Source organism: Canis lupus, chromosome 3 (genome assembly GCF_011100685.1).
Source record: "Canis lupus familiaris isolate Mischka breed German Shepherd chromosome 3, alternate assembly UU_Cfam_GSD_1.0, whole genome shotgun sequence".
Classification (NCBI taxonomy): domain Eukaryota; kingdom Metazoa; phylum Chordata; class Mammalia; order Carnivora; family Canidae; genus Canis; species Canis lupus.
Genome location: NC_049224.1, coordinates 85177657 through 85199946, shown reverse-complemented (window position 1 = coordinate 85199946; position 22290 = coordinate 85177657). Strand labels below are relative to the sequence as shown.

At 47.0% G+C, this 22290-nt stretch overlaps 1 protein-coding gene across 6 annotated transcripts in view; it reads right to left on the bottom strand.

Moving 5' to 3' along the window:
* The window catches only part of SEL1L3 (SEL1L family member 3), a 99920-nt gene that overhangs the window by 41853 nt on the left and 35777 nt on the right, over positions 1-22290 (bottom strand). For all 6 annotated transcript variants that reach the window (XM_038533552.1, XM_038533549.1, XM_038533551.1 and 3 more), the window contains exons 7-11: positions 21059-21191; positions 19120-19252; positions 17449-17589; positions 6693-6904; positions 5239-5418 (exon numbers count right to left, since the gene is read on the bottom strand). In XM_038533552.1, the coding sequence (XP_038389480.1) occupies positions 5239-5418; positions 6693-6904; positions 17449-17589; positions 19120-19252; positions 21059-21191 (799 nt within the window). The remainder of the gene's footprint in view (positions 1-5238; positions 5419-6692; positions 6905-17448; positions 17590-19119; positions 19253-21058; positions 21192-22290) is intronic.

Sequence of the window (22290 nt, the reverse complement as noted above, 5' to 3'; positions counted from 1 at the left end):
AAGTAGGAGGAGAGAGACACAGAGATGGAGAGACAGAGAAGGAAGACGGAAACTTTGCAACTGGGGAGCTGGCATTTCCCGGAGCACCTGTGTTCCCTGGAGTTGTGAAACACAGCGGTTCAGCCCGCCCTCCCTGGGGACTCAGGAGCGGGATCGTTCTAGAACCTACACTGCCCACCTCCAGTAACTTCCCCGCAAGGTCCATGGGACCGCCAGCAGGAACCTGCCTCTGGAGGGGTTAATGTCTGCTAGAATGCTTGGCTCCCAATGGGGGGAGCACATGTTTTCTTTGTTAAAATTTAACATTTAAGGATTTCATCTAAGTAAGAAATATCAGCTATAAGTTCCCAAGATTCTCAAGGGAGGGATTCAGAAAGGCTGAATGTGAGACGCGCAGGACCTGAAGCCACGTGCTCTGGTGCGTCCACAGTGAAGGCTGGTCGCATCAGAGAGCACCAGGGAGTCCACAAGACAGCGCACCAAGTTCGTGTTCGTCACTGGATATGCAGCACGGTTATCCCGTCCATCATCCCATCGGTAAACACTGGGTGCCAACTGTGTGTCAGGCACTATTCGGGGCATTGGGGTCACTGATGTGAGCAGACAGGAGCTCATGTTGGAGAGCCTACAGTCCCCTGGGGAAGCCAGCGCTGGGACCCTGTTCAAGGCATCCATCGGCAGCTGTACACCGGGGTGCCGCGGCCCCCCCCCCCGCCCCAAGCAGGAGATCTGGAGGAGGAGGAGGTGACGTCTGAGCCCAGGGTTCACGGAGGAGGGGTCAGCAGGCAAGACGGGGGAGCAAGTGTGGAGAAGCATACCAGGCGGGGGAGGCCGAACGGGGCTAGGAGGTGTGAACAGCACAGTGTGGCCAAAAGTACCGTGTCACCAGAGAGGACAGATCGAGCAGGGATTAGGGACAGCGGACTTCGGAGAAAGAGAAACCAGATCAAGGAAAGCCTCCCATGCCAAGCCACCAGCCGAGCTTAGATCTCGTGGGTCAGTTCCTCTCAACTCTGGCTGCATATTATGAGCATCTGAGCTCTTGCTTTTTCTTTTTCTTTTTCTTTTTCTTTTTCTTTTTCTTTTTCTTTCTTTTTCTTTTCTTTTTTCTTTTCTTTTCTTTTCTTTTCTTTTCTTTCTTTCCTTCCTTCCTTCTTTCCTTCCTTCCTTCTTTCCTTCCTTCCTTCTTTCCTTCCTTCCTTCAGATTTTAGGTATTTATTCATGAGAGACACACAGAGAGAGGCAGAGACACAGGAGCCCGATGCGGGACTCGATCCCAGGATCCCGGGATCATGACCTGAGCCAAAGGCAGATGCTCAACCGCTGAGCCACCCAGGTGCCCCTCTGAGCTTTTTAAATACACTTGAACACACAGGTTTGAACTACATGGGCCCACCTACATGCAGATTTTTTTTTAATACTGTACTATGAATATATTTTCTTCATGGTTTTCTTATTCATATTTTCTCTCTAGCTGACCTTATTGTCAGAACACGGTTTATAACACATAAAACATACAATATGTGTTAATTGACTATTTACGTTACCAGTAAGGCTCCTGGTCAAGGGCAGGCTATCAGTAGGAAAGTCTGGGGAAGTCAAAAGTTATACGTGGACTTTTAATTGTGTGGGGGTTCGGTGCCCTTAACTCTTAGGTTGTTCAAGGGCAAATGTATACACATTCACATATGCACATAGGGCCAGGCCGCCCGGCCTGTGGCTTCAAGACTACAGGGTGGAACCTAAGCAGAGGTATTCTTTAAACCCCAGGGGACTTTGATGTGCCACCGGTTGAGAACCTTGATGGTTGACAGCCTACTTTGGCCTCGGTGAGAAGAGAATGGATGGGACAAGACTGGTGACAGAAAGACCAGTTAGGAAGCGTATCAGTTTGCTGTGGCCGCCACAACAAAACAAGGTAGGGCGGTGCAAACCAGACGTTCATTTTCCTGAAGTTCCAGAGGCCAGAAGTTCAAGATCAAATTTTGGCAGGTTTAGTTTCTTCTAAGGCCTTTCTCCATACCATGCAGGGGGCCACCTTCCCACTGAGTCCTCATGTGGTTATTGCACTGTTTTATCCATGTCCTATCCCCTCTTCTTATAAGGACACCAGTCATATTACAGCAGGGCCCATCTAATGACCCCAATTCAACTGAATTAGCTCCTTAAAGCCTTTATCTCCAAAGAGAGTCTCATTCTGAGGTGCTGGGGGTTAGGGCTTCAACAGGTGTGGGGGGGGGCACAATTAAGTGCAGAACAGGAGGTGGTCCAGCAGCTCAGGGCAGAGATGACAAGGGGTGAATGTCGCCTGTGGCAGCAGGAATGGGGGTGGGAGGCGAGAGGGGTGGGCAGGTAAGGATGGTGGGATGAGTGTACCTGTGGGAGGATGGGGAGGGATGGCTCCTGGGCTGCTGGCACAGACAGCGGTGCCGTCCATGGAGGAGTTCGGTGGGGACGGAGAGGGGAGGTGGTGTGTTGCCTTCACCGCGTGTTATGATTGCAGATGGGGGCGCGTGAGAAAATCTCAGCTGGAAAGGAAGGTCTGAGTGTCATCAGTATATGGAGGGCAGTTGACCCCAGGGGTGTGGATGAGACCTCCTCTAGGAGGTGCAGAGAGAGGAGGCCGGGACCGAGCCTTGTGGAAAAGCACATTCCCAGGGCGCCTGGGTGGCTCAGTCGGTTAAGCATCTGCTTCCAGCTCAGGTTATGATCCCAGGGCCCTGGGATCGAGCCCCGAGTCGGGCTCCCTGCTCAGAGGGGGGCCTGCTTCTCCCTTGCCCACTCCCCCTGCTTGTGCTTGCTTCCCCCCTCTCTCTCTCTCTCAAATAAATAAATAAAAATCTTAAAAAAGAAAAAGAAAAAGAAAAAGAAAAAGAAAAGCACATTCCCAGGAGCAGAGAGAATGAAAGAAACTCATTTGCGATCAAGCCACAAAAACAAATAACCCCCCCCACCAGCTCCTTTCTCTTTCACCTGAGGCCGAGTCCCGCTAAATCATAGAGAAGTGACATGAAGCGAGATTACTCATAAAGAAGATGAAATGATGTGAACCACGAGTTACATAAAAGAGAAAATGAAGTGAGAATCCGGGAAGGAGTTACTGACGGATCCTCGGCTTGTTAATTAGAAGTCTGGCTTTCCGCATCTCCTCATTGGTTACGTGCTGCTGATGAATTAATAGATTTCTCAACAAAAGGACATTTAAATCAATGTATGACACCTGCTTAAATTCTCAAGAAGCCATTAATTACACATTCTTAAAAAAATGAGCGAGGATACAACTCTTCTAACTGTATAATTCCTATCTGTGATTCTTAATCATACGACTTTCAGCTGCAAGATGGATCTCTTCTATTCATCTTCCCTGGTTCTGACCAATTAAACCTTTTCTTTCATAATCGCAACATTTCATGTGCCAAATCTTCAAAAGAAAAGGCGCTTGTTAGCAACGTACCATTTCCCATTGCTAATTTATGCTGAATTAGAATTCTTAAAAGTATAATGTATACATAGAGGACAGTATTAACACATTCTGGCTGAGTGCAACAACTGCAACATGACTTCGTGGCTTGCTTTTTCTATGAATTTTTTTTTCAGAATAATTCCTTTCTTAAAAAAAAACCAACTTTATCGATTCATAAATTAATTCCTGTCGAACTGAGGTCAAATTTTGTGCACGGCTTATATACGCTGTGAGAATACATACAATAATGATGAGGTTGCGTAAGCTTATTCAGGAGAAATCACTGTTTTTGGAAGGAATTGGAACATCTCTGTAGATAGCCATTTGGTATTTTATAGTTTGACTCATGTTTAATGGTCACTGACAGCATATACCTCTGAGTCATTTATTTTGAAACCGTATGGCCGCCACTGCAGATTTCATTTCCAGACACCATCTACTTGTATCATCAAAGTGCAAGTTTTCTGCACTGTGAGTGGTTTTCTGAATGCAATCTAGAAGCAGCGCTGGGGACCACCAGTGACTGTGGACAGGTTCCCAGTTAGCTGCTCAGGCTAAGATTCTACAATCTTGACCTAGCCAGGGGTATCCCCTGGGCTCACGGGAGCAGAAGCAGGGAAAATCAAGAGTTTATGGCCTCCACCAGGGCCAAATCCAGCCATGCAGTTTACATACTATTTATGGCTACAGAAACCCAGGTTCCTTGTTTGCTTATATATTGTCTCTGGCAGGGGTGAGTAGTGACAACAGAGGCTGTATGAGCAAAGCCTCAAATATTTACTATCTGGCCCTTTACAGGAAAAAAAAAATCGCCAACTGCTGGTAGAGACTGCTTGCATTTCCTCTCCACCTCAAAGGCTACAACCATCAAAATCTCTGAAATCCTTCCTGGATAAAGAGGATACAGACAAAGACATTTCAAGAAGCCAACCACATCATAGTCTGTAGTCTACTCCCACCAAATGCAGACCTGCCTCATCTAGAGGCAGCTTTCCTTGAATTCCTGCATGATCACTTCTACTTATATACCCTTTCATTATGGTCCTCAAAACAAACCATCAGTTGATTCAATGTAACATGTTATGTATTTTTTTGGCAGATATAAGCCACTGATTTCTCCGCCTCATGAGTTGATAGGATTTGGAAGCCTGCAAGATTAGAAGCTAGAGTTATTATTCCTCATCCAGTCCTTAATTTGGGCTGGGGCAGTCTTCAAGCATCCCATGTCGGTCACTTGGAAGCCCTGAGCTAACAAGGCTCTTGTGATGTGGATGGATACTTCTCGGGATGCCCAGCATTGGGAACATAGCCAGGGGTGGAGCTTGCTTCCTTACACCACAAATTCTGCTTGCTTGTCACCCATTGATAGGAGCCCTTGGCTTACTCTCACCACTCTATTTGACCCAATCCCTAACACCTCCAGATCCACCCCTCACATGGTCTTGGAACAAAGACAAGGTGTCTATATTTCTGATACACATTTTTTTGCAAAATCAAAATATGCCCAGGGCCAAATCTACTCTTCCCATGCAAGTCCTCCTGTTCATGAAAGGCTTTTCATGTATAGATGTGGGATTGTTCCTGCATTCAGCCTGAGAAGACAGTCAGGAAATATGAATTGGAGAGTGCAAGATAGCTTTTCTCTCTATTCAATTATGCTCATCCTCTAAAAGCCTGAAAATGAGCCAACCACAGGTGCAGACACTATATAAAATTGTTCAGGAAGCCCCAGGAAACAGAGCCACAACTATCTCTGCCCACGTCTTTATCTTACCTGGTCTCCCTGAAGTGTGTGCTGGTCAAGGGGCGTCTTTGTGGCAATATTGCTGTAGTAGGCATAGGACAGCTCCCAGTCCAGGGGGTAGTTGTCAATACCCTGGTAGTGTTTGTATCCAAGATTCATTGAAGACAGCCTCTCACTGCCCTGGCCTCCCACCAAACTATACAACATGCCCTGTTAGGAAGAAATGTACAGTCACAAATTTACAGTCTTGTTCACAAGACTGTAGAAAAGGGTCATAAAATCCTAACATTGAAAAGTCATTTGACCCCACCCCTTATATATGAACCTCGTCATTCCAGAAACATGTTAATGTGCCTTTAAAAAATTTTTTTTAGAAAAGAAGCCACAGCAGCTCTCTAATGGATTACAAATCCTAGCACTCTGTCCTTCTTAATGCCTAATAGCTCATGACTCCTTGACTTCTGTCCATTACTCGGTGAAAACAGAGGTCGTCTTCTGACTTCTCTCATAGGATCTGTTTGTGTATCCGCCAACTGTTCCAAGGATCCCCAGTCTGCTTCAGTTACATCATCTATGGCAGACGATCTGCATAGGGACCATGTCCTAACCTTACACTCTCAGAATGTTAGTGTTGGGAAGGGTCTTTGGAGGTCAGCCGGTCCAACAGCCTCATTTCATATTTGAGGAAAGACAGGAGAGAGATTTGAAGTCATGTGTCTATGGCCAACCAGCCACTTTGGGACAGAGACAGGGCTAGAATCCTCTTCACTATTTCACCTTTGTGGGGATTGCCGTGGGGTCTCGGAAAAGCATGCGATTGGGGATGGACTTCAAGAAGCCGGAGACATACACAAAGAAGTCCCTTGGAGGGGGCATGGAACCACCTGGGCAGGTTTAAACAACCTGAGTCTCTTCAAATCCAGGGTGTGTTCATGCTCGGTGTAGATCTGAAAACTAAAAGTGGTCAGGAACTGCTCATAGCACTTATAAAATGGGATTCCAAATGTTCAGCAAGTTCTATACTTAACTGGGTCTCAAAACCACAACTTAAACAGTCTGATATAGGCTTTTCTATTGACGGTAGAGGTCTGGCTGTGACAATACTTTGCTTAGAGAGGTCCGAATGACTTCACTTAGCAAAATGGTCATGAGAGATGACGGTCCTAGGGCCAGAGCAGTTAAGTAGTTTTAAGAATTGGGTTAGAGGCACCTATTCTGGATTCCGGTAAGCCCTGCCCAAACTCTGACTTAGAGTATACCAATCATACCCCCAGCCTGTGTCCAGAATTGAGGCACCTTTTTTCACTCACTGAAAATAGAAGATCCTGTATTTAAAATAGCCCTAGGACGTTTTTCTTGAGTGTAAAGATTTTTAAAGGATTCCATGGAGCACAAACATGTCTAGTTCCCACCTGGGGCATGAGAGCATTACTCTGCAAATAACGCAGGTGACTGATGTTCCTGGAACCCATGAAATACTCTACCTGCAGCTGATCCCGAGGTACATTTAATCCAGTTTCATAAAAGACTGCGAGGTAGTAGGATGCTTTATGGTATCCACAGCAGCTGGAATCCATCAGAAAGGGGACGACAGAGCTAATTTGGTGAAGACCATCAACAGTGGAGAGTCTCTTTACAGCTTTCTCAAATATCCTCCTGCCGATTTCTAATACAGATTCATTTTGGTTCCTTGGCACTGTAAATAACCACAATTCACAGCACACACGATTAATTACCATGGGATAGACGTGGCTATAGAAAGAAGAGGGAAAAGCCAATTAAACCACCTGAGTTATTAATATGGCTGTTTCTGCAGCGCCTTGAAATATACCACCTTCCAGGAAGGTAAATTAAGCCCTTTGGGGATGCCACGGTGTCATTCTGCAAATAGTTTTTTCTTTGGCACTAAATGACAGCCTAGTATCCTGGGGAAAAGGATGTGCCTTATATAGCTGAGAAAGCACCTCCAGAGAGTAATTTACTCGGTGTAACTCACCACCAAATCAGGACCACCGAAAGTTCCAGAGAGACTTTTTTCCCCCCCAAGACTCAGGGAAGAAGAATGTATTTTATCTCAGAAATAGTTCCTAGGTGCCGCTCTAAAAAGTCGAGCAAAAGAACCTTATTTTGAGATGCTTTCTTATCTTTTGCCTCCAGTTTTTCTTGAGGGTTTCTAAATACAGTAAAAGGAATGAGTCAACCTTTTAATGGAGGGCTTAAAAAACACCTAATATTGGATTAGGTGTCTTATGCAAATTATGTCATGTAATCGGAACAATTTGATGAGGTAGGGACTATTATTAGTGTCCTCATTTTTCCAATGAGGAGTTTGAAGCCTGGAGAAGTCAACTAACCCGTCCAATGTTACAAAACCTGGTAAGTGGCTGAGCCGGGTTTTGAGTTCAGCTTTGCGGGTCAGGAAAGTAAGTCAGGGTCTTACTTACTGTGCTGCACCTACCTGCTAATTAAGGGGCTACCGGATGTCTTAATAAGTGCCTCACCATTATCGATGGGCCCTTCTCTATGCAACTGCCTTAAGCTGTACGGTACTTCCTTTTACCTAACCGTCTCACAAATCTGATAAACATTTAAGCCCCAAACTAGCAGGTTATATGGTCTTACTACATACGCGTGACTGTCTTCCAAAGTCTCTCTACACTATTCATCTCCCATGTTCGTTAATTTAGGCAACAAATGTTTGTTTTCTAATCTATTAGATTATATGTTACAAAGGACCATATAGAATTCTGTAGATGTTATTTATCTTTAAAGAGACATGGGCATCTTATTTAAGACAAATTTTATCTGCCTGAAAATTGTCATGTCCAACATTTTTCTTGTCTTTTCTCATTCTATCCCAAACTGAAATGCTCCCAACAACTTTCAGGAGGCAACAAAGGACTCATTCCATCAGTACCCCCATTAAGGGGAGCTTCCAATGTGGGAAAACTGAAATGGGCAGGTCTGAGATTAGATTTATTTAAGGGCAATTCTCTTGCAGAAGTCCATGCTAAAAACAGAGGCCAGTGGGATCCAAGCATGAAATTGTGAAAGCCAAACCAGTGGGAGCCAAGGATGAAATTGTGAAAGCCAAGCTATTGGTTATGAGCTGGTGCCAGTCCTTTTGGGCACATAGGCGTGCTGGCTGTTCCCTGAGTGGGGGACACGTGCCTCCACTTTGCCGAGCTGCGAAGAAGGAGCCCAGCCCTGCCCGGAAGGCAGTCTCATCTCCTGGCTCCCAAAACACCTCACCTCAGCCTTCTAGATTCCAAGAGGCAACTGCTTTTACTCTGTCGATCCCAAGCAACAGGTGCTGAAAAAATCACCAGACTAAACAATGCAATTTGCTTCTCTTTCTGTATTTTTTAATCCCTAAAGAAATAGCTGCTTTAAAAAAATTTCAAATAATGCAGATTTGTATAAAATGAAACCACAAGTGCCCTCTCTCCCAATCCTTCTTTAATAGCGAAGATAAACACTGTTAAAAGCTTGGTGTGTCTGCTTCCAGACTTTTCTCTTTGCACAGACAATAATTCATATACACATCTATCTGTGTTGATACATATGCATTTTCTTTCCAAAAAGCTCCTGTAATTCTGACCTTCAACTTTCTTGTTTAAATTAACCAAGTATCATGAGTATTTGTGTCTGTCAGAAACCCACGCTTTCTAAAGCTTCGGTAGTATTGCATTCTATAGCAGTGCTGTGTCCCCAACCGGTTCTCTATTTTTAGACTCTTGGGTTGCTTCCAGTGATTTTGCTATAACCGACAACATGGCAATGAACATCCTCGAACATTTCCCTCTGCTCATCTGTTGGGATATATCTGAATAATAACACCCTTTTCCACCAGGAGTCTGGGGATCTCATTTTGGATTTTCCCTTTGAATAGGTGAGAGAATTCCATCCCACTCAACCATTAGACAGGATAAGAACCTACTCCACTGGATTTAGTATGCACTGCAGCACTCAGATGGAGTTGCAAAATAAATCCTACTCCTACTTATTCATATATTTACTTTTAAATATGTACTCATCTCAGATGCCCCTCTGTGCACGTTCTGAGCAGAGCAACATTAACATTTTGTTAATGATTCATCCTCACCTCACCTGCTCCACCGAACACCTAACCAAGATGATGAGTTTTGCCTGAGTACCCACAGACACAGGCTTTGTGGGCTCAGAGGAGAGAGGAGGCTCCCAACCAAATGAAGCTCTAAATGAAACACTTGCCCTGCTGACCCCTGGCACAGAACCCCAGAAATCATTAGCAAGAGTGCCCAGGTAGCTGGGATTGCTGAGGAGCAAGGAGCAAAAGGGGAATCCTCCATAAAGCTCAAAACCTTAGCACAAAAAACCTGCAGACTGCAACCAAGGCAGATTGAAAAGGTTTCATTATTTCTTTTACATATTAAAACTCCTAACTCCCCCCCAAAATATTACCGATCAGTATTTTCTCAGCAAAAGAATCTAAACAATTTTCTGCACTAGTGAATATAATAAAAAAATAATAATATTCTAAAGTAAAACTGCTCTTTTTGCACATCCTTTAAAGTTCAAATTCCAACTGCGGCAGAAAATGAAAGCCATGGTACCACTGGTGATACTGTAAAACTGGCAATTTTAAAATTAGTTTAATGAAACTGTTAATTTCACCCATCTGGTTTAGCATATGCATTTTTTTTCTCCTCGATCTGTAACTAAAAAACATGCCTTGTTTATGGAGATTAATGGCATAATGGAAAAAACAAACAAACAAAATAGAAGAAGGAGCCATCTTCTTTCCCATTTTCTCGCCTCCTGCCCCAGAAGCTAGGGAAACACAAGGCCAGCGCCCTCACTAATTAACCCTTCCCGTTTCCCCAGGAGCACGGGCCTTGTTCATTTTGTTCCTTTTTCTCTTCTACGCAATCCCATAAGGCGGCCGTTTGCAGGCTCATCATTAACGGAGGCAAAGAGCAGAAAATGAGAAGGTGGGCCCTTGCTGGGGAGCTGGCGTGGGCACCTGATTGGGAATTCAGGAGACAGGCTGCCTCGTGCCTCGTGAGGGGGACGGGGGGCATCGACAGGAAAGGCATTTTTAGTTTCAAGCTTCCAAAAGGTGGAACGCATCCAAAGTACGAGTTGGAAAGGGAAAAAGAAGTGAAAGGAGAAAATGTCAGCTAACCAGAAAAGGAAGATCTCACCGGTTTACTACTTAAAACAACAACAACAACAAAAACACAAAAAAACCTACAACATGCATCATATTCCTTATTTGCATTCTGATCCTGGGAGCCCCAGGGACCCAAGGAGATGGCTTATTTCTCAAAAGTGGCTTGGGACATGCTTGTGTGCCTCGGCGGGTTGGGCTTAGGCCTTGATTTCGAGCTCAGGTCCGTGTGGTCCCAGGGTCCTGAGATCGAGCCCCGCGTCCGTGCTCAGTGGGGAGCCTGCTTCTCCCTCTGCCTGTGTCTCTGCCTCTCTCTCTGTGTCTCTCATCAATCAATAAATAAAATCTTTAAAAATAAAATAGATAAATCTTAAAAAAAAAAAAAAGGTAAACGGCTTGTACTCCAGTATGCAAGTTTTCTAGTTTGTCCCCATAATTTCTCTCCCTCCTTTCTCCACAGCCCAGCCCCACCCCCCCAACCAGGACCCCCATCAGGGGTTCACTGAGCAGGAAAAGTATGCCCCTCTCTGTTCTCTCCTTTGTGCTTCTGTGTATTAAAAAAAAAAAGAAAAAAACCCACCACCAACAACTATAATGTATGCTTTCTTAAATAAAAATAAAGATGATGGGTTTTCAATGAACAACACTGAAAATAGCTCTTAAAGGACACGGTATCCCGGTGTTATTAAGAAACATTACTGTCTGTCTAACATTTCCGTGCTCTGCATGTTAGTGTTTCCAAATAAACACTGCCATCGTTGGCAAAAATACGAACAGTTAAAAGCAAACTAGAGTGACGCCAGCAAGACCAGCCACCCCTTGGCATGTCGTGGAGGTCCCTCGTCTGCTGCACTCAGCACTGCCGAGCCGGGGCAAGTCAGGCCAGACCCGAACAAAAACAGAAACGAGAGGAACCAGACGCAGATGGTGTCCGCCCCGGGAGGCGAGCCCACGCAGGACCCGGCCTCCTCTCGAGACCCGTTTGCTGGTGGACCTTGGCTTTCTGCAGCCTCGGCCTCTGACTCCCGTGGGCCCAGAGGCGCCCAGCCCAGGAGGAGGGAGGGGGTAACAGATCCAGCCTCCGTGCAACGTCCCCAGGGGCATGCCAGCCGGCTCACCTGTCCCTCCCCGCCTTTGCACCCCACCTGCACCTCAGTCTTTGCGCTCTCCTCACTCCTTCCTACCCCAACCAGCTCTCTGGCCTGGAGCTCTCCTCCACTACCATCCCCCGCCTCCCACCCCCAGCCTCTTACCAGCAACCCCCCCCCAACCCATCCCCACCACCTCTCTTCCCTGGATGCTGGAGCCCCATTCAAAGGGTTTTTTTGAATTCTAAGGGCTCCCTTTTGACAAGGAAGTTGCAACAGGAGAATGAAAGACATAGCCAGCACACCTCTTCAATAATGAAAGAGCACACAGACTGGAACACTACCATCCCGGCATTGGAGAAGGCCCAAATGCTAATAGGGCAATTTCTATGCTCCGACAGAGCCATTTTCCTAGAGAATTGGAGGTTCCCCAGGAAACAACATAGAGGGTGACCAATCATGATGGTCCCCCTGAGGTCTTGAACACGGGGTCTCGTGTTGGATGCCACCCAGGGCCTGGGCCGTCGTGGACTTTGGGACAGAGCAGCACAGTAGGATTCCCGTGCCAAGCATGGCAATCAGAATGCAGAGCAGTGGCTCTGGAATGCCGGGAGGCAGGAATGTCCCCTGCCACGTCTCTGTGACTGCAGCTGAGGGCCCCGAGCGCTGCCGTCTCTAATTCAAAGGCATGCCTACTCGGGGCGACGAGGACCACGTCCTGTGATTCTTCAGGGTGGGAACCACCGGTGGGCACAGCTGCATTTTATACAAGGCTCGCACATCAGCTGTCAACCTTTAAGAAGCCTCCCTCCTCCTCAACCCCTGGCACTTGGCAGAGAGTTCTGTGTGGGCTGGAGTTAAGTCTTTTCATTCGGTTGCCCCAGGGCCCAGCACGTTGCTGGAGGGATCCAATCCACGGGTGCCGAATTGGGCGTGCGTGAACCTTGCGGCTGTTTTACATCTGGGCACCTGTCTCCTTCAGCAGTAGATTAACAGACAGCGAGATCCATGAAATGAAATGAAAACGCGAGAGCCATGAGGGCTTCGTTTTTTGGGAATTCTTTTGTACCGGCTGTGCGTAAGAAGGATTCCGGGCTGCTCTTGTGGACGGGGAGGAGTTGGAACCCAGCTCGCTGGCAGGCCTGGGAAACAGAATTATGTTTGCAGAGGTGTCTCAGAGCCAGGGCCGCAGCTCCAGGGAGAGAACAGACTGAAGGAGTGTGCAAGAAATGAGAAAAATGTAGAAAGAGGGCCAAGAAGCCCATAGACTTCTATCAGTTGAGATTGGTGTCGTGGCTTGGCTAGCGTAGACCTTGAACGTGTGTCTCCTACTAGTCAAATTCCTCCTTCCCTCAGCGATCGATTGACCCAACAAAGACATTTTTAGTGCTGCGAATGTATCGTTTAATCATTTGGAATGCGTTCAGTTACTCAACAAATACTTATTGGGGGACTTCAAAGGAAACGTAGATCCCAGTCCCTGTCTTTGAAGCCTTAGAAGCTCCACTGTGGAATCAGACAGGCAAAGCAACAATGATGATGCGGTAGGACAGGTATAGTGAAGAGGATACCCACGAAATGGCAAGGGGAGCGTGGGAGGAAAAGCAGTCTCCCTGGGGACAGAGAAAAGGGCCGTTTGAGGGGGTAGTATTTGAGTTGGGACTTGAAGACTATTTGTAAGCCTGCCGAGGAGCATGGGTGGGTGAAGGATGCTCTGGGAGGGGAATGTTACAGAAACGTGCTGTGTAGGGTCATACAGAAGAAGGCTCCACAACTAAGCACCTCCTGTATGGCCAGCACCTTTGTAGACACCGTGGAGAACTGGAAGTATAAGTGGGACACTGCTACTTCCTGTGCTACCCTCAACAAGCTTGCAATTGTGTGATAGAGGCACAAACGGGATCAAATCGTTATGACTCAAGGCAGAGTGAGATGAGCCCTCTTCAGGCGACCCTATCCCTCATATCCATATGGTGCCTCTCTGTCCACAAAGAGCTTTCATGTCATCGATGAGAGCATCATTCCTAATTGCTATTAAACCAAACTCTCCCCAGTATATAAATTACACACATAAATTACATGTCACACCCACGAGGATGGCTATTTATCAAAGGACCAGAAGATAACAAACGTTGGCCAAGATGTACAGAAATGGGAACCCTTGGGCACTGTCAGTGGGAACGTAAAATGGCGTAGCCGCTTATGAAAAAGAGTAGGAAGGTTCTTCGAAAAATGAAACAGGATGCCCACATGATCCAGTAACCCCACCTCGGAGTCTATCCCCAAAGGAATTGAAAGCTGAATCTGGAGGAGGTATCTGCACACCCACGTTCATTGCAGCTCTACTCACAATAGCCAACAGGTGGGAGCAACCCAAGTATCCATCGACAGACAAACGAAATGTGGTATATACAGATGATGGGCTATTATTCAGTCTTCAAAAGGAAGAAGATTCAGACACATGCCACGACACTCCTGAGGACATGGTGCTAAGTGAACTAAGCCAGCCACAGAAAGACGGACACTGCACGATCCCACCTACAAGAGGCTTCTAGAACAGGCAAGTACATGGAGACAGGAACTAGAACAGCAGTTATCAGGGGCTGTGGGGAGGGAAAATGCGGAGCCGTTGTTTAATGGGTACAGTTTCAGTTTTGCAAGGTGAGAAAGTTCTAGAGATCTATGCAACAATGTGGATGGGAAAAAAACAATGTGGACGGGCTTAACCCCACTGAGGAGTACACAGAAAGATGGTTATGATGGGGAGTTTTACACTACATGTATCTTACCACAAAAACACATTTTCGATTACAGTCCTTAAAGAGGGAGGGTACAAATATTGGGTGATTCTCTCTTGCGGTAGGAAAAGTACAGCTCAGACTTTGGGGAACAACTGAAAGGTGGTGACCACTGCTGACCTCGCGAGGCCGGATGCAGGCCTCCGATGAGGGTCCCTGCTGGTCGTGGATGAAGCCAATGGTCCCGACTGTCCACCCCCTGCAATGTTCTCATCACTGCTTTGACGTGCGTTGTTGGCTTAGCGAGAGAGCAGATGATCCGCCCGAAATCACACAGTGCGGAGAAACAACTCTTTTTAAGCCTGAAACGTGCGCATGTAGCGGCCTGGAAGCGGAGTGGGCTGTGCATGTGGGGACATGCTGCCAAGAAAATAAATGACTCTGCCGCAAAGAACCAGAAATCACAGGCCACTGTCTTCCGTGGTCTTATTTTTTCAAATTGCCGGGAATGAAAAATAATAATTCCACAAATTAATTCCCTTTGTAGGAGCAATGAGAGCTGACCTTTTTCTTTACGTTGACCTGATATATGAAACACGGCCCCGTTTTTGTTCGATCTCGGCTCACAGGGTCACTTAGTCAACATCTGCTGAGTGAATGAATGCAAAGAAGGTCGAGACATGAGCAACCCAAGAAGCTTCTCACACAGTTGAAGTCCTGCCCTCTCTTCCTGTGCCCATTCAGTTCCTGCAGCCAGAATTCAAAGCCCCAAACACCTGATGATCCTTGACTCCACTCCCAGAGCTTACCTCAGATATGAAAAATGGAAAACCATGAGGATGGTTCTAATAGAGTCTACTAGCAAGAGCACAAAACAATGTAGGCAGAGTTCTTATTAACTAGAGTTGTCCAGAACGCTCCAAAGCCAGCGAGGCCCTTAACAGCAAGACGAACCCACAAGGAATGGGGGTGAGGAGCCAGGAATGGATCTGTAGCCACACGAGTCTACGATGATTCCTTTTATAGGAGACCAGACTCGAGATCTGTGAAAAGTGTAAACTCGTTTTTTTTTAACCTCAATTTACAAAATCAACTTCTTCTGCGTTGCGCTCGGCCTTGTTAGCGAGTGAACACCATGCGCCACACCAGTCTGTCTCCAGGGTTAGCAGGAGGACGCTCTGCTGGCCCCAAGCAAGGGCAGGGTGCCAGGCAGAGAGATGGATTTTAATGAGGAGTGTAGGGCCAACCTCTGCAGAAGGCTCCCCAGTCCCCACGGACAGGGCGGTGTAACCCAGGAAAAAAACAGGAGCTGAAGGCAGAATGGGGGTTTGGGGTTCATTTTGGAAACTTGCCTACCTTGCCTGGCGCCCCGCTCCCTGCCTGCCCCTGGGCCCCAGGAAATGGGAGGGAGAAGAAGCAGCACAGGGCCGGAGTCAGGCCCTGGGCTGCAGGGGCTACGCAGTCCTTGCCCGCATCCAAGCAGCCCCACGTCCTTGAGAGCCAACCTGTCTCCACCCCCGTTAGCTCTGTCCCCAGCACCCTGTCCCATCCAGGCCTGCGTCCTCGGCCAAGGACCCCTGCTTTCCGCGCACACCCCTCCCTTCAGCTCCCCCTCACCGCCTGCTGCTGCCGGAGAACCTCAAAACCCAAGTCTGATCACATCTGCTGCTTCTACGGGCCCCTGTCACCCACGAGGTGAAGCCCAAACTCTCAGGACGGTGCCCGAACTGCATCACAGTCACACTCTCCAGGCCTTCTCCCACCTCCCAAGCCCCTCGCGAGTCATTTCCAAGGGCTGCGCTGCTCCCATCGCTCTGCCTCTGCCCTGCCTCCGACGCCCAGATACCTTGCTTATCTGGCAAGCACCTACCGACTCCTCAAGAATCAATCCCGGTGTCACCTCTCCCAGGAAGCCTTCCCTGACCACTCCTTCCTTGCGACTCTACCACTTATTCCCACTGCTTTTACTAAAGATGCATCCCCAGGGGAGCCTGGGGGGCCCAGTCCGTTGAACACTGGACTCTTGGTTTCGGCTTACGTCGTGCTCTCGGGGTCATGAAATCAAGCCCCGCGTCTGGGCTCCTCCGCACGCTCAGCACAGGGTCTGGCTTGAGACTCTTTCCCCCTCCTCCTCCCGCCCCCACTGCTCCTTCCCCTACTCACACTCTCACTCACTCATAAATAAATAAATAAATAAATAAATAAATAAATAAATAAAGTCTTTAAAAAAAGATGCATCTTTAATTTTCCTTTGTTTCCAAGTCTTCCCCTAAGGACAGGGACCTTGTGTGATTTTACTTCTCTCTAAAGTCTAGCCAAGTAACTGAGCAGACACTCAGCAGGTATCAAACGAACGAAAAGAGGAAATATCTTGTCTGGTTTGGATTCCCTCAGGCCGGACGAGATTTCCTCTGCACTGTCTGCAACAGGGCATCTCTTCCGTGGAACGCTGGCACTCTGCGGCACCTCGGGTGGCCTCTCACCACTAAGACCGTGATCATCGCTCGCCTTGGCATCCCCTTCCCCGGGCTGAGCACTCCAGGCTCCCCTCCTCTTCCCAACAGACTTCATTCCAAGATCCCCTGTGGCCCTCCAGGGGGCACGGAATGACTAAGCACACCCAGACTGTGCCAGGCCTACGCAGAAGCTGGCCACGGTCGGGAAGGTGAGACAGATGGCTGAGATCCCGTTTACGGTGCCAAGTCAGGAATCTCAGGTTCAAGTGCCTGAGGGAGCAGGCAGGTAAGCCACAGGAGAGGAGCAGGTGGTAGGTGCTGGAATGGGAGGTGGGGTGGGGCGTACCGTGGATGGACGGAGCACGCCTGGGCCGACTCTCACTCCCAGACTGTGCCTAGCATTGCCAGAACTTTGGTTTTTCAAGAAAAGCTAAAAATTTGCATTTTTTATGCAACTTTTGAGATACCAGCAAGTACTTTTTATTTTTTTATTGACAATAATGTACAGGCCAAACCAATGGCCTTCGATGGCCAGCTCTGGCGGCACGCCATCCTCTGTGGCCTTGGCTTTAAAAGAACGGCTGGAGTGATTCCTCAATTTGTCCTTGTATTTAGTGTTGGAAATGCGCACAGCGACACCGAGGGAGGTGGGCCTACAGGGGCAGAATGTAAATGTGAAGTTACCCTAGAACATAGGGTTAAAAATAACTTTGAGGCATACGTCACCAAAGAGGGTGAGCGGAGCTGCAAAAGGAGGAGCCTTCCTAGCCAGTGTCCAAAGGCGAGGCAAAGACACAATTACCTACCTGTCCACAGGCCCATCTCCAGCAAGGCCTGGAACAAGCCCGGGTGCTGGTCTTTCAGCTCTTTCTCCCAGGGGAAGGCTCTGCACGTGGAGGGACTCTCATATCTGAGCTTCAGGTCCAGGTAGGAGTTCTGGAGGTCGCCTACAGGCAAAGGAAGCACGAGACAACACTCCCCTTAGGGGAGGGAAGGTCTCATCCTTCTAAAGCCCTCCTCCCTAAGAGGAACTAGAAAGAAGAGGTCAGACTTCATGTTACTGGATGTTGGTTTGGGTACAGTAGGGATTTGAAACCAGCTACGATGCCTTGACCTCGAGGTCACAAATTCAAAGCCATGTCCAAGGGAAATGTGCCAAGTTGCTGATGGCTGTGGAATAATTCTACGGAATGAGCAGCTGGCCTCGGACTGTGCCCCAGGAGGCCAATATCTAGGCCATTTTGTTGGCAGCGTGAGTTGAGGAGCAAAGCACAAGGACCCCCGGGGAGGCAAGGCAGGGGATGTTAGGAAAATGTTCAAGGCCACCAAACAGATCAGCATGCAAGGATGGCCTTCCAACTCAGAGTATCTCTCCTGAAATTACATCACTTATCAAAATCAGTTTCTTTCCTGTTTGGGATATTACTATTCCTATATATCTTCCCCCTCTTCTGACAGCATCATATTTTCTGGATGAGTCAGCTGTACGAGCAGCAGCTGGGGACCAGTATTGCCTATTCTTAAATTAAATTGCAGAAGTGCTGCCTTTCCACACTCACCTATCACTGCCTCTCCTCACTTCCCAAGACCCTCGTCTGTGAACCCTATCGGACCGAGGTACGTTCCAGAGGCACCCATCCCTCCACAGCCTGGGGCGGGAAGTTCAGCTCTGGAGACAGTGAAATGCGTGGGCAGGACTGCCATACTCAATTCTCTTTTCCTGATGGCAAAGGCCCCACAGGAATTTCTCTTCCAGAAGGAACATATGTGACTAACTCTAGTGCCACCGTATCAGGCAAGGAGCTCTAAGCACAGAGAAATTTATAAGCCCTAGATCCAAGCTGAAATATTGCAAGACGGGCCAGGAACCAAGTCTTATAATCAACGACCACCCTGTATGAGTGAAGGATGTCCGTGCAAATATGAGCAGGCATGAAAGCAATCTGTTTGAAATTCATCCCTTCTGTTGGCTATTACCAAGGTCTTCCAGAATGAATCAATTTCAAGGATTAAAAAAATAAAACCGAGCCCCAAACAACAAAGTCACTGTTCAACATTTCTGAAAGCTAATATTCAGATATTAATGGCCCAAGACAAAAGTGCACCGATGGGGAAACATTTCTAATGATTAATTTATTTTCCAATTCACTTTTATTTTCTTAGACTGGCCTAAGATCCCATTATGGGTGGGAAGAATGCAATGCGAGGCTCGAAACGCTTTCATTTGTATTCTTAAACTGAATCGCATATGGTTGAAGCTAAGAGGCAGGTGTGGGTTCCTGTTGGCCGTTGGTCTGGTTGGGGTCCAGGTAGAACGTACAAGGTCACCTGCCTCCATCTGCGGAAGGGCTCGCAGTCATATTTGTTCCCACTGCTCAAGTCATATATATTCCATCTTGACCATGGTAGAAAGAAGCCAAACGTACAGACACAAATACACAGAGCTAGAAATTGCTCTCCGGAAGCTCAGTACTTACATGCTTCTTGTCTTCCGCCCCCTTGCTGTACCGTGGACGTGTACATGGACACTATTTCTTGGACCTGAGCACACCTTTCGTAATATGATTTGATCTGTTCAGCAAGTTGCTTCTCAAGGAGGGGATTAAAAATCTACAAGAAGGCAAGAAAATCGACTGAGCAACAATTGTCACCAAGCTCCCATCGATACCGATGAGGCTGCGTTGGGGTTAATGTCCTTCCCCCATTGGTATCACCAGATGGCTTGCTTGCACACGGATCATCCACTCCGGATTAGCAAAGGGAGGGTATGCACCAGCTCTGTCTGCTTCCCTCTAGCTGCTTTCCGTGGCACCCTCTCCTCTGCAGAGCTTCTTAAATGTCAGGATTTCCCAGAGACCAGGCCTCCACCCTCTTCTTTCCCCTCACTGCATGCTGTTCCTAGACACATTCATCTCTCCTTCAGTTCCCAAGCGATGCCAAGTCTCCCCGCGCTGTGCCCCTCCCTGGGAACCCTCCTCCCACTTTCGTCTGTTTGTCAGGCTCCTACTCAGCCTCCAAGAGTCAGGTCCAAGGTCATGATACGGGGCAGCTTTGCTAACAACCCACCCTCAGGTGTGTGCGGATGCAGATGTGCCCACAGACCCCAAACCCTGGGCTCGAGTGTGAATTAAAGCATGTACCGCATTCTTTCATGACCGAGGTGTTTAAGACCCAGACGGGGAGCTTCTCGGAAACAGGCCTTATCTCAACTCATTGGTTTTCAAAATGCAGGTTGTGACCCATTAGGGGGTCATGAAATGATTTCAGCAGGTTGTAACCAGCAGTGATTTATAAAATATATATAAAGTAGAACACAAAATAGCAGAGTGCATTTAACATGGGAAGGGTATGTGTTCTTTGTAAGATCATTGTTTCAGTTTTGTATTTTATACGTATACGTGTCTATGTGTGTATGTATATGTATATTCATGATATTACACGGATTTCTTCTTTTCTTTCTTTTTTTATTATTACATAGATTTCTTATGTGAACCACCTTCAGAAAAAAGTTTGAGAGCTTCCATGTTAATTATCTTGGATGCCTCAGCACCAGCACAGGGCCTGGCAGATAGCAGGTGCTCTAGAAGTGTTTGCCGTGAAATGAATAAATTAATTTATTTGTTTTCCTCTTCATAAAGGTCTCTCCATAGGGCCTTTGAGATGCACCCATGGGTAGAGGGCTCTGCGTTTTTCTTCCTTTACTTTGCCTAATGACTCCCGCTTTTCCCAGAACAAATCCCACAGGGTCACAGGATGCATTGACGTTCCTTGTTCAGGTGTCTGGTGATCTCTTTACCAAGGTGGAAAAAGACACCTCTGTAATGGTGGGAATCCCCATCTCCCTGCACCAGCCCCGAGGGAGCAGGCCTGCAGAGCTGGACAATCCCATCTGTGGGTGGGTTTTTTTTTGATGCAGGGTCACGATACAGTAGATTGAGTCCTCCACAATCCCTAGTACAGCCAACCCACCCCAGTGGGAGCCCAGGGCCTGCGTTTCTGAAGAGAGCAGCAAACGGAACCAAGATTTTAATTTGTTAGAGCATCTCCTCTTCTGATACTTTAAATAATAGCACATAAAAGAAGCTCTACCAAATAAGTAAGATTCTCTCCTTTCATTAGCTTAATCACTGGATAGGCAACAGCCTGATAAAAATCTACTCTATAATTAAGCTAGTAGTTATTAAAACAGAGGAAGTAAATGGTTTCCATTTTATGAGTACTAAATGAACCAAACCTTAACAGAAATCTATTATCGAGTTTGCTGGGGGAAAAGCCTCCATATTAATTATGTTTGATGACAGAGCCAATGCGAGGTCCGGCTTGGGTAAATCTTTTGTTTACATGAGGTTCCACGTCCCCGAGGCACACACCCATCGTGCATGAACACCCAGAAACTTCTCGATGCCCAGGGCTCACCTGTGTGGGGTGCAGAGTGTGGAGACGATAGTACTTCAGAGGTCCAAAAAACCCTTCAATGCCGGCCACATACCTGCTCCCTCCAATAATGAAGTATCCAGCAGTGTCATTATAATAGAAATCCTCCCTGAAGCTACAGAAGAACAAAGAATTAAGAAGGTTCTTGGTCTGAACCAGATCTTCAAAAAAGAGACTCTTTCATTGACCGTCCCTGACTTACACCCCTAAATTTCTTCTTGCCTTTCACGTTGAGTTCTAGTGGATAAGACCATGGTGGGGTCAGACACACTTGGGCTAGGATCCCAACTCTGCTATTTACCAGCTGTGTGACCTTGGACCTGTCCCTTACCTTCTCTGAGACTGAGTTTTCTCATTCATAAATCAGTTCTTTAATAATTAGATTCTTGGATGCCTGAGTGGCTCAGTGGTCGAGTTTCTGCCTTGAGTTCAGGGTGTGATCCCGGGGTCCTGGGATCAAGTCCCACATCGGATTCCCTGCAGGAAGCCTGCTTCTCCCTCTGCCTGTGCCTCTGCCTCTCCCTCTGTGTCTCTCATGAATAAATAAATAAAATCTTTAAAAAAATAATTATATTCTTAGGAGGACTAAGATGAAATGTAATGGTATATGCCCAGAAGAGTGCCTGGCCCACCATAAATACTCAGTACCTGGCGGCTTTCGATATTGGTAAAATTGTTTGGAATTAGAATTTTTTGGAATCTCTAGTCTTACTTGGAAATGTTTTGCTCGAAAAGGAAAAAAAAAAAAACATCTTGTTGAATGGATAGAAGGTGGTTGTGAAGGAAAACTAACAACATATCCTATTAGATAAGAACCAAGAGAAAATTCAGAGTGAGGAGGAAGAGGCTGAAAGCGAGAGGTCAGCACAGGTGATATGCTGGAAGTCCGCCTCGTCCTGAAAGACTTGAAGAAACAGGAAGGGAAACGAAGGGGGACAATGGGCCAGCATGAATAAAATGCACAAAGTTGTTCCTTGCTGCATTGTTTATATTCACCAAAGCCTGGAAAACCCCAGGTGTCTGGCCCACAGCCATCCAGTGGATCCTAAATGTGAGCCTTTTCCTCGTATATAGCTTAAAAAAAGGAACAGAAGGCTCTGTGTACTGACCTGGAGAGATCTTTAATATATTAGGTGAAAAAAAAGTAGAACAAAAGTGTGGAACAAAGAATACATACTTTTTATCCAAGAAAGAGGAGAATGGATTTTCTTTTG